The following is a 14604-nucleotide window of genomic DNA, read 5'->3' on the forward strand; positions in this document are numbered from 1 at the left end:
GAAACAAACAATAAAAAAGAGCCAGTACTTTTGGTTATTTCTCTTAGGGGTTCAATGGTAAATGTTACATTAGCTAATAATAGCAGTAATGTAGAAATAAAGGCTTCCAATGGCTTGTTATTAATGTTTAATTCATTTTTTTAATCTGACACAAACTGGAACCTTCCATATAAGAGGAATTGTTACCAGAACGTGCCTGGACAGCCCAGGCTCCCATTACTATCATTGACATGCAATACCTAACTATAATACATATACCGTATGTTGAAACTTTAAATCTGTGTTTAAATTGCTTCTTGTGTAACTGTTGTTTTATAGGATTTTCCTCTATTCAATTTGTATCCCTATTTCTCTGGTTCCGTTTAAGTTAATAAAGTAGTAACATTTAGTGCATAAGTATTAAAGTAGCCATTTTGCAAATCACTGTAGCAATGCACATAAACGGCCATTTCTCCGTAAAGATGGTATATTCGTGAACCTAATAATGTATACTTTGGTTTTGTTTTGTATGTTGTCTTTTTTACAGGAAACACTTTTTAACTATTGTGTTAATGACACACTTACATTCTGGGTAATAAAAATATAGGAACCCATTAATTCAGCAGGTGTTCTATAACTAACAGGCACATCTGTGAGTATATTATTCCACATTAAGTGCAGTTGGTATGTAGAAGATTCACAGTTACATAAATAATATCATTTATGGATCTGTTTCCAATCAGTGCTTTGTATTCTTTTGGCTCAGCTGTATTCTGTTCTTTTATGGTTGGATCGTGGTACTACAGTGCTAGAGATAGCTTTTACTATTACATCACAAAAAGGAAAGACTTCATGCTCTAAGTATTTTTGTCTTGGCGTGCACTGTGGTCCACATGGCTCGAAATGAGATAAGACCACTTCCTGTTAATTTAATGATTTGGGCTTTAGGCTGTTTGCTATGTGTGCACATCTTTATTTTATTATACTGTTTGTCAATGTAACTTCCTTTAAAAGATACAGAACAAATTTAGCAGTGTAGGATCAAGGTTGTTCAACAATTGCTAGAGAAAATATGTCAAAAAGTAAGCCATACTTTGCCCAACACAGTTTGCCAAAACCCAGTCCTGAATTCCAATACTCAGCCCTAAAGAAAGGCACGCATGCATACATGTGTAGATGGGGTCAGAAAGTGTGCTTTGCAATGTGTGGGACACAGTTTAGGAGGTAAAACCATATCTCAGAGGCCAAGGCTAAAGAAAACATGAGGTGGGTCTTTAATAAAAAAAAAAAAGATAAAGGTCAGCTTTCTGACATGAGAGACAACCAATATTCCAATTGCTACTAGAAACAATAATTATGTTTCACCCCTTTTCTCTGGAGCTCAGTTTAACATTATATTTTTAAATCACCATGAGCTGGGATTTACCGTATTTGCTCGATTATAAGACGAGGTTTTTTTCAGAGCAAATGCTCTGAAAAATACCCCTCATCTTATAATCGGGGTCGTCTTATAATCAGACCTCAAATAGGTCTGACTATGAGACGACTAAGATCCAGATTCCCTGCAGCTGTAGGGGACCTGGATCCTCCTGTCTCCCCCCCCCCCCCCGCCTCACTTACTGGTACTTCTGAGTCCCCGGTGTGTAGCTGGGGCAGCGTGTAGATGTCTACACGTTTCGCATAGACAACTTCCGCTGCAGCAGGAAGGAGGTGTGGCTAGCAGTGGGGGTTGTCTGCGTCCATCGCACAGACCTTCCCTGGCTGTCAGAGATCAGAGTTCCTGCACCGGTCTCTGACAGTCGGGGAAGGTCTGCACGTTGGACGCAGACAACCCCTGCTGCTAGCCACGCCTCCTTCCGGCTGCAGCGTAAGCGCGTGGGATCTACACGCTGCCCTGGCTGCATGACAGGGAAGTCAGAAGTGCCGGTAAGTTTGGGGGGGGTATTAAATGGGGGGCATAAGGCATTTCTGGAGGCAGAGTGCTCTGTGAAATGCCTTTTAACCCCCTTAATGCCACTCTGCCTCCAGAAATGCCTTTTTAACCCTCTATACGCCACTCTGCCTCCTGAATGCCTTAAACCTCCCTATGTGCCACTCTTCCCCATAATATGCCTTTTAACCCTCTAAATGCCAGAGTGGCATATAGGGGTATAAGGCATTTCTGGAGGCAGAGTGGCACATAGGGGGTCAAAAGGCATATCATGGGGAACAGTGGCATATAGGGTTAAAAGGCATATCATGGGGCACAGTGGCATTTAGAGGGTTAAAAGGCATATCATGGGGCACAGTGGCATATAGGGGGTATAAGGCATTTCTGGGGCAGATGTGCATAACTGGGGGGCAGGTTGGAAAATAAAAGGAAATAAAACCAAAATAATTTTCTCAATCATAGCTTTTATTAAAAAAAAATAGTTTAGATGAATTAACATTTATAGGGTCATCTTATATTCAGGCTTTTCTTTTTTTCCTAAATTAATATTCAGATTTGGGGGGGTCATCTTATTATCAGGGTCATCTTATAATCGAGCAAATACGGTACTATTCCTTGGTTCATGTTTCCCCCTTGCTTACATTGTGTGTTCTCTTTATTCTAGATTCAAAGTAACCAAAGAGAGAGAGAGAGTCACAGAGAGTGAATGAGGGTTAGTGACAACAAATTTTTTTTCCCAATTGAAAAAAGCCCTCCAAATTTTGTCCGAAATGAAAGGGCAATAACAGAAATCCATTGCCTGAAAACAAACCAAAAATGAAAATTTTGCCCGTATTGTTTTTGGTCCAAGTACACATGCAGAATGTGTGGAAGGTGACAAATATGTGTGTACAAATAAAAGAAAGCAAAATATATACAGGACAACAATTTATTGTATACTATCTGTCTGATCTTGTACTAACAAAAGTGAATGTTGGCTTAAAGACTCAGGTAATAAGAATGAGCTTGCTTTGAAGTTGGTACCAAGTAGGCAGCTCCAGATTGAGACAATTCTACCAAATTTGTAGATGTCATAAAGGTAATAATAAAAGAACTAGAAGTGAATTCAACCAGGACCAACCTACCTGAGGATCCTATCAAAGTTTAGTGACTAGATGTCTTAAAGGCAATAATGGTGACTTATAATAAGAAATGTATTTGGTTTATGGTTCTAATTCTTACCTCCTCTGGTCTGCTCAGAACATGGCCCTCAGGACCTGTAATTCCCATTTCTAACATTCTATTCTGTTCCTAGAAAATTAAAACAAAAACATCATACGGAAATCTATCACCATGTACAACAACTTATGATCAGAGGTAATTAAACATCAACTGTATGAATATATTCAAGATTAATGGAGAAAGAAAACAAAATGGCTGATCACTTCCACATTTGGCTGGTTTTAGCCATTTAAGGAAACTTTAAGGCCCATTAGGTACACACAACCATATAAAACACTCTTACCCTTGTGTAAAGCACAGGATCCGTGGTGCGAGCAGCAACAAAGTCTGGGCCTGATTAATATAACTGAGCTACAACTACTTTTTATATACTGTTAATTATTTCGTGGTTTCTACATACATCTTAAAAGAGCTGAATGCCAGATAAATACAATCTGAAAAATTAATTAAAGATATTTAATCTTTCATGTGGAAGACGTTTTCTCCCTGAGTCCTCTTGAAAAGCTGCACATTATTAGACTTCAGACTACATTAAACTGCATTCTTCACATCTCTTTAAACATTGTGTATCAATTTGTAGAAATAATGGAATTGGAGCCAAAATCTGAAGTTCAGAGGTTTGGATAGGATTGTGGTTATGTTTTATTGACACAGAAGAGATGCAGCCAAAACATACTTGTCTCATTATGAAAATGCAACATAAAGCCTTAATACATATATGTTCACACAGTGAGAGATGGTCTTTGAAATACTTAATACTTATTTTTTCTGCTAGTGTTACTTGTTTTAATTTTATTTTTTGTATGGCCCCTTTCATGGACCTAAGATGAGGCCTTGAAGGAGTTATGGATCATTGCTGAATGGGCCTTAAAAAGTTAGCAAGAGGAAAAATCTGAAGGGACTTGGGTGGTTGGATGGATCTCACCCTCACAACTAGGTGTATTTATTGCACCTCACTGAATGGAGAGAATGTGGGTGCATAGATACACTCCCAAGAGTTTTATATTTTATAAAACCCCTATGCGCAATTTGCTTCCCCCCATAGTTTGTTTCGCAATGATTTAACCAAACACCCTCTGAACATTTTACTAACCCCAAGAGACAGGGAAAGAGGATAGTTGCTGGCCTTACCCTTAGTAAGGGTGTCCTGGGACTCATAGTATTTAATTACTTTTCCCTTTAACATTTTAGTTATGTTGTCGGGGGGTTGATTTCTTCTCTACTAAATTTTGAGAGTTTCACACATGGACATCAAATTTTCATTCATCTTGTTTACCCTCGCATGAAACACACAAAATGTATCATTGCATATATTCTCAGATAACTTGCATATTAGTTAGGACATGTGTACTCAGTTGAGTATGGTCAGTAGAGTTAACCCTTAACTCATCTGAATACACAACCTGTTAGTAAACAGACCCAAAAGTGATTTTGCTGAGATGTTTTTATAGTATTTTTATCACTTTAGCAGCTAACAGAATGTTCCTGATAAATGGGCTAATCCATTGGCTCCTATGGTTATAAGGTCAAACTTTGCACCAGTATCACTTTTTTTGGTATAAACCCGACAGAACTGTAGAAGACATACAAATGTGTTTACACAACAGAATAGTGTACATTGCTCTTGGAAGCCTCGCGATTCTCTGGATGCTTGAAGCTTCCCAAATATGATTTTCCTGAAATGGCAATTCTTCATAGGCCTACTTGGGACAACTTAGACTTTAAGGAAATGTTCTCAATGTTGTAGGAAATAGCATCTGTTTTGGCTGCTGACTGGCAGCCTTGGGCAGATTTGACACTGATTGGTGATAACGGGATAATGGCTTAATCAAGCTGAAACATTGAGACTTAATCCATGAAACAACTATGAATCTACCATTTTATGTTCTATACTCTGATCCAATATTATTTTTAATTTTCCATGCACAACTACCACCTTCTCTTACCTGGGCTATGATATCACCATTTTCAGCATGAACCTGAGCGATTGCACCAAGCCCTGCCAGGCAAGCGAAAATTTCATAGAGCTGAAAAACAAGAATGTTAGTCCAACAGCTATCGGTAAATGATATTTAACGCAAAAAACACAGATCTTATTTTAGTGGCTATGAATGTATAAACATGTTCTAGGTTGGCAAAACATGTTTTATTTCCAGCAGACACAAAGAAAATTAAAAACTGCAATTAACCTTCTCTTTTTTGGGACACTGCCCAGAAGGGAGGGAAACATAATTTACCTCAGTGTTGGACATCTGATACAAATCTTTGTAGGCCATGTAAACCATGAAAGAGTTAATGCCTGTTGGGTAGAAAAAAAAAATAACTTGAATGAAGATGGAAAGTAACTTACAATAATTTTCCTCTTGTCTAACATAGAAACATGTGATAATTACTACACAGCAGTGGAATGAAAGGAGTTGGCCAGAAGAGCTAAACATGTAGTGAAAGTTATTTTTTGGCACCTCATCAGGTCATTTATCTCCTGAAAACCAGTGGTAAAACAACACAGCTGAAGTTGGAGATGTATGTCATATTTAATGTTCCGGCAATAAGGCCCTAATAAATAAACCAAAGGAAATTGTCCTGTTTAAAGCTATGCTTAAAATAACACATTTATGACAGAACATTTAACTAATTTGTGCTTCACTTGCTATGAGAGTTCTATGGAAGGAAATGCCTGGGCATATTGGCAAGAAAAAAAACATAGGTTTCTTCTAACACTGGCATTGCTTAGGCTTGCCTTAAACTATCTCTAATCTGGAACAAATAATACGAGTACCTAGTTCCTAGGAAACTATTAGCACCATGTTTGTGTTGTATGTGTAATTCAGCTACCTGCCATTTGTAACTTTCTGATAATCTGTAATTCATTTTTCCTGTATTCTGAATGGTGCTTAAAGTAAATCGTTTCCATACAATTTTGTATAGATGGATAAATCAAGTATAGTACCCTTCTGTTTTATAAGTGTTTCCACTTCCTGTCGCACGCTGTCATTCCATTGAGTGATGTCTACATGGAGGGCATAGTCACAACATGTTTTGCTATCAGCCCATTCTCTCCACTTTTCAAAAGCTTCAGTCAGGCTGGCACCAGGTTCCGGGATCACATGGTCAACTGAAAAAAAAACAATATATTGAAATTAATTAAAGCACACATGATAATGTTTTAAGGACATACCGGCCATGTGCTAATGTTGCATACCTCAATGCCACAAGTAGAATGGCCTTAGCTAAGAACAGAATGAGCACTTAGCTCACCTAAATAATATTTGTATAGGATTTTGCATAACAACAAATAGCTTCCCATAGTTGACAGCCTTAGTCAAGGCAGGTTGACTCAATACTTACGAATCATGGTAGTTCCACCAGCAATGGCAGCTTTAGTTCCTTGGAAAAAATCATCCACGGTTGTCATCCCTCTGTAGGGCATCTGCAGGTGAGTGTGTACATCAATCCCACCGGGAATGACCATCTTCCCATTGGCTTCGATGGTCTTTACCCCACCAGGAACTATTAAGTTGTCTCCAATCTGCCTGAAAAAGTAACATGAACAGAGGTATAAGTTAGTAGACTAAACTACAAAATACTAACCTAAACTAAGTCTTGTAGCTTTAGCTGAAAGGTTAATATATATATATATTTTCTGTTTATATCTCTCTCTCTCTCTCTCTCTCTGCATTTCGCCTTAGGACTTACAAGGGAAATATAATTAATTATGCACGTAGACACAAAAATGTATGGACAGGCTATTCATGTTATATATCGATAATGGAAATATCCACGCATTTAATTAGAACAAAATATAAAGGTAGCATTATTCACAAAGCTTTCTTGAAACTTCTTCACAATTATAAGCGGAAAGGTTAAAACAGTAAGAAGTACATGATTACTTGTGAATAAAGAAATGATCTCCTTGATATTATGAACAGCACAATAGGGAGGGGTATAGCAGAAATTAGTAGATATCAAATTCAGTGGTTTTGCCCAAATATTATACTTAAAAATACAAAAAAATATTTAGGCATAAAAATTAGTATCCAGTTTTGCTCTTAGATACTCACAATGTATTAATTATCCACTGCTGGTTACTAAATCTGTACAAATTGCTAATAATAGAATTAACCAAGAACGCATTTTTTTTAACTGATCTAGTTTTTGAAGTCCATTTTACTTGCACTATAAGCCTTTGTAATTTTTACTTAAAAAGTAAGAATATTTTTCATAAAATATTTGCATGTTTTAAATTCAAGTACACATACACACTATATTTTGGCCCAAAGAAAACTGTATGCTATTCCGAAAAAAAAGTCATATTGGATGCACAGAATGGAAACATCTCTCACAAACTATTTCATATAGTGAGAATCATTTGACTTTGGGATTTAATATATGCTCTCTATGTGTTCTATATCGGCATAACCATGAAAAATATTTAAGAACCTAAAACAAAAAGGAGACTCTACTTCTTCAGTACTGAGTTCCTGTTCCTATAAACTTCATCCTTGGAAACAAACACAATTTGTTCAGCTGTTAAACTTTCCTTGGCTGTCATATTTTAGTGATGCTATACACATGCAACAGGTCCAGAAACAACTTGTTTCAGAAGCACAGCGTCATTTAAAGAAACATGCTGAACAGCCATTGAAGTAAGGAGCTTGAAACAACAAAGTTATTCAGAAATTAAGAGACTGGATGAAAAAAGGATGTAGTAAGAAAATTAAGGAAATATGGCATCTTTTTTTGCCTCCGCTACATGATTATTTTGGCATTTGGCAGGTATACTCATGTTTGGGGGCAGAATAGTTGAAGAAGGTCTTTAACACTTGGCTATTCTTTTAACAGAGAATTCACATGGTTTAAAGCAAACCTACAAACATTTTCCATACATTTAATTCAGGAAATAGCAATGCTTTGCGGGTATGTATAGGGAGAATACCAAACTCATGAGAGAAGCATGTCTCACCATGTAATGAGGGAGGCTAGACATGCTTCTTATTAGTGAAAAACCTAAAGCAGCTCATGCAGACTTACTTGATGAGACCATCTTCCATGTAGATGTCGGCATAAAAAGATTGGTCATCATTCACTATCCGTCCTCCTTTGATCAAGAGACGATCACTCTGTAAAAACAAATATGACAATGTTATGTCTCAATGTCTGGAAAAAAAATGAGTTGATCTAACAATTTTAATAGTCAATGGTCTGGAGCAAATAACCCAGCCTTTTTTATCTTCACAGAAACAAATTACACCCTCTTTGCTAAAACATTAAAAGAATTGTATGTACCAATTCTGGATACTTGCACCAGACTCCACTCCTAATATTTTTGGTTTCATAAAAATGGTGCTAGATGACACCTCTGTTCTAGAACCCCACTCATAAAAATAAAGGAAATTTTGAAAAAGCAGAGAAAATGGAGGCCGATGGTTCCCCTAAACTCACGACAAGTCTCATTGCCAACCAGGAGCATAACAATCATGGTCACAGGGGCCGTAACTGTGACCGGGTCTGCTACTCCAGTCAGATGATCTCTCACTCTTTCTTCCTGGGCGTTGTGTCTGACTGATCCAGTGTGCATGCTTTGGGTCTAAAGGGTATGGAATGAATAAAGGGTTCACCTGGCCGAGACTGAGAGGAAACCTGGGACTCTTAGGGGAGACCCCTGCGGATGCAATATGGGTGTTGGGTAAATCTTGTGAATGCAATCTGGGCAAGTCCTGTGGGTACAATCTGGTTGTTGGGACAAGCCCTATGTGTGCAATCTGGGTGCTGGGCAAGTCCTATGTGTGCAATCTGGGTGCCAGGACTGGCATTTCAGGTATGCAACCTGTGATCTATGCCTGCAAGTTAGGATTTCCATGCATTATTTTTTTGATCTATACCATTAATGCTGAGTTTATTAGTGTTATTCAGTTGTTCTATACTTGCAATCTATACAGTGTGCACATGCTTTTGTAACAGGAATGAAAATTAGCACAACATCAGATTTCTGTGCACAACTACTAAAAATGAGAGGGAACATCCCCCCGTGGAAATTCTTGCACCAAATCCCCATGGTTTTTTTGTTAGGCTCCTGTTACCAACCACCTTACCTTGCCCTGACTCCTTCCCTAAACCCAGCAGTTAAATAAAATGTATATGTTCTACTATGTTACATCACAACTTAATAAGGACCTCCTTATTTTTAAGATTGGGACTATGCATGGCTCCTTCCATCACTTAGATAAAGATATATTGTGGTCTACAATTCCTTCCCAAACACTACTTAGGAGACCCTTTTAGATGCATTTTCATTAATTCTACAAACACCTAACACAAACTTGCTGATGCAATCTTCATATAATGTTCCAACAGTATTGTATATATACTTCTTATGTCTGACAACCACCCTAAATAAAAAAAAATGTTCAGCAGGCTGCTATAGCGCCAGACAGACTGTGTAAGAAGAAAAAAATCCCAGCCAGAGAGATTGAATTAGAGCAGGTCACTTTACATTATCATCAAACACGTAACTAAACAGTATTGGGCACATGTAGCTAATAGGTAGCTCTCTCCTTGGTTATGAACTACAATTCTAATTAGACTTGTGCTCAGCGAGCAAAATCAATTCTAATATCTAGATACATTTTAGTAGACTATTTCATTAAAATATGTATTATTATACACATTTATTACATATATATTATACAAAAGATTGTAGGGCATTTTTTCCAAATAGGAAACATGTAAAATAGGAAAAAATACAGAAACTAAACAGAATGCATCTGTGTATTTTACCTGGTAGTAATAATATTTAAAAAAAAATACAGAAAAGGGAAGGACACCCTCAGCAGCATACAGATTCAGATTGTGAATAATAATATTATGACACCCTAGGCTTAAGTGTAACCTTGCATTAAAATTATTTTTAAAATAAATTGAGCAGTTGTATATGTGACCCATCATCACTCATCATTTAAGGTTCAGGTCAAATACACCAAATTTCAGAGGTATCTTTTGCCACCACTGAGAAGACTAGAAAAAAAAGCTAAGCTAGGTAGTATATTTAAGTATATTAAGTATATATTTAGTATATTTAATATGTCATTATTGTGTCCAATATTACAAAGTCATAACATCATTATTGTGTCCAATATTACAAAGTCATAACATAAGGTAACAGGATGGCCCTGTCCACACGCTAACAATAACTGACCTTATGAGAAAAAGTTTGGCTATGAGGCCTTCAAAAGGGAACATCTCCTTTTTCAACTCTTTTCCACTCAACGAGTCCGGACTGCCGAATGTCTGGAATCCCTTATACAGTGAACCTCACTATTTAATGATTTAACTGATTAATCTAAAGCAATACAAATTTAACTGCAGGAAACAGACATTGGATATTTACTCTAATCAAAAGCTTTATACAACCTTCAAGGTCAAATTAATGATGTCTATCCAACAGTGGAAATGGCACAGCAGAGTAACATATTTACATTAGATACAGCTGTGTATGTTTCCACGATATATAGACAATGGTAATAATGAAAATATGCTACATAGAGTGAGAGCTTTGTCACCTCTGGCTACTCCCAGTGGTGTTATATTGCTATTTGGCACCAGATTACACCTACCCAAAATTAACCTCCCTTACTTTATAAATTTAATTTGGGATGTGGATTGGCGCTTTGCATCATCTTGGAGATTCACTCAGGCTATCTATTGAGAGCCTGGTCTCTCATATGTCAATGAAACCCAGAATCATTGGCTTGGTGGCTGTAATGGTGTTTAGTGCAAGTACTGTTACACTGACAGTGAGGTGGATGCTCAAACTGATGTTAGATTACACATGAGTCTCTGATGACCCTCCTGCCACGATTCACACATAGTGTGATTAGCACACAAGATGTATACAGTGAGGAGAGGAAAATTGTAAAAATAAATAATTTTATAATTCCTTTTGAATATTTTTTCCTAAGAAAAATTGTGCTATGTGTGCATGTATAGTTTCAAACGTGTACATATAAACATGTACACGATATTTCTTGCCCTCCATGTTCTGAAAGGAGATGGCTAGGCTTAAGGCTGTATGCCAGTTAAACAAGGTTTAGTGATTAAATCTCAATAGACACCAGAGTTTAATCTATATGAAAATTCCCTGGAAATATGAAATCCTTTAATTGTACAAATTATCTCTGGTCATATTATCTTAAATTTGGAAGTATTTGGCATCTGAGGGTTATATAGTCATAGAATACAATGTTGTTGTTGTGGAGCATCTTGAATGTAGGTATTGTATGTAGGCACCTTGGCAGCTTTGATTACTCCTGATAGCACAAATGATTTCACAAACATAGTAATTTAGGTTAAAAAAAAGACTATCACGTTCAACCCTACCACCTATCCTTCCTGCTTTTAATCCAAAAGAAGGAAAAACAAAACCCAATTAAGCTATTATTTAAATTTTGGAAAATAAAACATCCTTCACCTTAGATAAAGAAGCTCTAAAATATCAATGCTTATTCTATCATTTATATACCTGTATGTTCTATTTTTCTAAAAAAATATTCAGAGCCGTTTTAAAAGGCATCCATTGTATTTGATAGAACCGCCTCTCTTGGGAGTGAATTCCATGCCTTTAGTGCCCTTACTGTAAAGAATCCCTTCCTTTGTCGTCTATGAAATCTCTGCTCTTCCAGTCTCAGAGGAAGACCTCTGGTTCTTTGTACATTTCTGTTAATGAACAGGTCATTGGAGAGCTCTTTATATTGGCCCTGTACATATTTATACAATGTTATAATATCCCCTCTAAGACGCTGTAGTGTATATAGATGCAACTTTTTTAGTCCATCTTTATAACTCTATATACGATCTTCCAAGCCCCTAAGCATCTGGATTGGTCCAGATTTTGTTTTTAGGTGTGGTAGTAACAAGGGTAAGCAGAAAAATAATTAGTGCTTTGAAATCTTATTGCGGTTCTTTGGAGCCACACAAAACTTTATTTTGTTGTAATGTGTAAAAAAAAAAAACACTTTTGAAAGTGTCACACTTGCTTTGGAACAATAAGGTCCTGTTGTTAAAGGCTAATTTTAAACTGCATAGTATAATTGCAAATAGTCTGATTTTTCTTGATGTTACTATGACAACCACTTATTGACTTTCACATCGAGTACTATTTTGCAAATCTGAAACACATCTGGTAAACATTTTTTCACTGTTCAGTATATTTGTTGTTTTGTTAACAAATCAGAAATTGTGGACGCACCAGAGGGAGAATGTCTTTTCTCTCTGCCTTATGACTCAGAGCCTAGGGAAAACATTTGAGTGTATACCGCAGATTCATATTACTGCAAATTCAGCCTGTGCGTTACTCAAGAAATGGCAGCCAAGGCATGTCTACTGATGATGATGAAAGTTGATGTGCTTTCAAAAATGAAAATAACATACCATCATTATTGAGGCATGCTCAGGTGCATGCACAGGTGCCTCAATAAAATCTTACGAACATTATATGAAATCACTATAATAAAAACATCATAACGTATAAATCTATTATTATTAAATAATATTATAAATTATTATTACTATTAATAATTTATCCATAATTTTCTTTTGTTCTACAAAATCATTGAAGGCAAGAGTTGGAGGGCAAAGCAGTGATACTTACCATAAGAAATTACAGATAGCCAAAGTAAATCATAAGCATTTTGCTATCAGACTGAGTTGAGTTATGTTGCTTGCTTTGGTCTATGTGATTTGAATATGCATGTGTACATTTTATAAAACCAATTTGCATGAATACATTGTGTGCATTTTTGTCTTTGACCAGATGTCCCCTTTAACCTTAGATGCTCGCGGGAAATGCTTTCTGCGGGTCTGCGCTAAAACATTTTAGAAAGAGCTGTTAGGAATATACATATCAGGATGTGTGGGTGGTTTCTGTATTATCTTCCCCACTCTAAATGTGGAGAATGGAGGGTGTTTTTGAATCTATATTAGCTGTATTGTTCCAGTATAGGGGTAGATGGGCGTTTTGAACGGGCCTGGATGATGGGTTAGGGGTGTCACTCATTTAAGTACCATGGACAGGGCCTTGGACATAGAAGCACACTTGAGAAGGCTCAGCAGCCAGGTACCAATGGTTACTTTAAGTGTTACTGCTGGAGCCAATCTTTAAATTGTCTATACCGCCAAGGATGTTACCTCTGGGACAATGATGTTGGTCTTAAATATGTCTGCCTGGCAACAATATTTGCCAACCTCTTTTAAAACCCTGTCAGGGAAAACTAGAAGAAAACAGTTCTTAGAATTCAGAGGACTATTCTCTTCTAGAACATTAATGTACATTATGAATTACCAAATTCATCCAAATTGTTTTTGGTCCATTTGCACAAGTCTAGCACATAGGCATAACATTAGAATAAATATAAAAAATAGACACAATATTCAAATACAATTTTTTATAACAAATCACACAAATAGCAATATGCTTTTTTATATATTTTCTTTCTTCAAAACACATATAAAATGAATAAATTAAAGCTAGAAATCTTCACAATCGTAATTTCTTCCTGCTCCTCTTTCATGTAGTATAAAGGATCATTTCATTAGGCAATAATAAATAGACCATTCAGTGGCCTTAGGCTTAACCCTGTTTATTAAGTCTTATGTGTTTCATTCTGTCTGTGATGAGGTTTGTTGTTCAAAATAACTCTTTGATCAGAGATAACTAGAGTTGGATTCAACAGCCTCGTACACCAAATTCTTATAACCCTGTACAGTATATTTCTCCAAGCACATATTTCCACAGTGACCAGGCTTGCAAGGGTGAAAATGTGACCAGATCCAGAGTCCCAAAGGAACCCAGAGTGATCTCCATTTACTTAAAACAATATTCCTAGCATTCGGGGCGGCCAGCTCAAGATATATGTCTCTGCAGCAAAGACTTCTTTTCTAGCTCCTTTGAAAGTGAATTATTGTGTTCGTATGAAGCTGTGGTATGATGTCATATGTCACACCAATAGCGTTAGTAGACAACATTAAACATGTTTTTGTTTACAGTGCTACTAAATATGTTGGTGCTTTATAAACCAATAATAGTTTTAAATTGTTCCCCAAACTGTTCCCACAAAGTTAGACGAATAGCATTGTCCTAAATGTCTTAATATGACCCCTTCAGCATACCAAGACATTTTGGATAATGCCATGCTTACAACTTTTTGGGAACACCTTTTGGATGAACTGGGACAGAGATTGTGGGTCAGGCCTTCTCATTCAACATCAGTGCCTGACCTCACAAATGATCTACTGGATGAATGGGCAAAAATGTCCACAGAAACACTCAAACATCTTGTGTAAAGCCTTCCAAGAAGAGTGCAAGGGACCAACTTCATTTTAACGTCTATGTATTTAGAATGTTATGTCATAAAAGTCCCTGTTAGTGTAATGGTCAGGTGTCCCAATACTGTTGTCCATATAGTGTATATTAACTTCAT

General features: G+C 36.7%; 1 protein-coding gene across 2 annotated transcripts in view; it reads right to left on the bottom strand.

Annotated features, from left to right (window-relative positions):
* The window catches only part of LOC149297909 (dihydropyrimidinase-related protein 3), a 66352-nt gene that overhangs the window by 11183 nt on the left and 40565 nt on the right, over positions 1-14604 (bottom strand). The window contains exons 2-8 of one of the 2 annotated variants that reach the window (XM_089488010.1): positions 9223-9228; positions 8162-8250; positions 6479-6663; positions 6081-6245; positions 5368-5429; positions 5077-5157; positions 3131-3199 (exon numbers count right to left, since the gene is read on the bottom strand). In XM_089488010.1, the coding sequence (XP_089344136.1) occupies positions 3131-3199; positions 5077-5157; positions 5368-5429; positions 6081-6245; positions 6479-6663; positions 8162-8250; positions 9223-9228 (657 nt within the window). The remainder of the gene's footprint in view (positions 1-3130; positions 3200-5076; positions 5158-5367; positions 5430-6080; positions 6246-6478; positions 6664-8161; positions 8251-9222; positions 9229-14604) is intronic. The other variant, XM_089488011.1, reaches the window with a different exon arrangement.

This window comes from Sceloporus occidentalis, unplaced genomic scaffold (assembly GCF_023333645.1).
Source record: "Sceloporus occidentalis isolate IW3139 unplaced genomic scaffold, rSceOcc1.0.p SCAF_36, whole genome shotgun sequence".
NCBI classification, from domain to species: domain Eukaryota; kingdom Metazoa; phylum Chordata; class Lepidosauria; order Squamata; family Phrynosomatidae; genus Sceloporus; species Sceloporus occidentalis.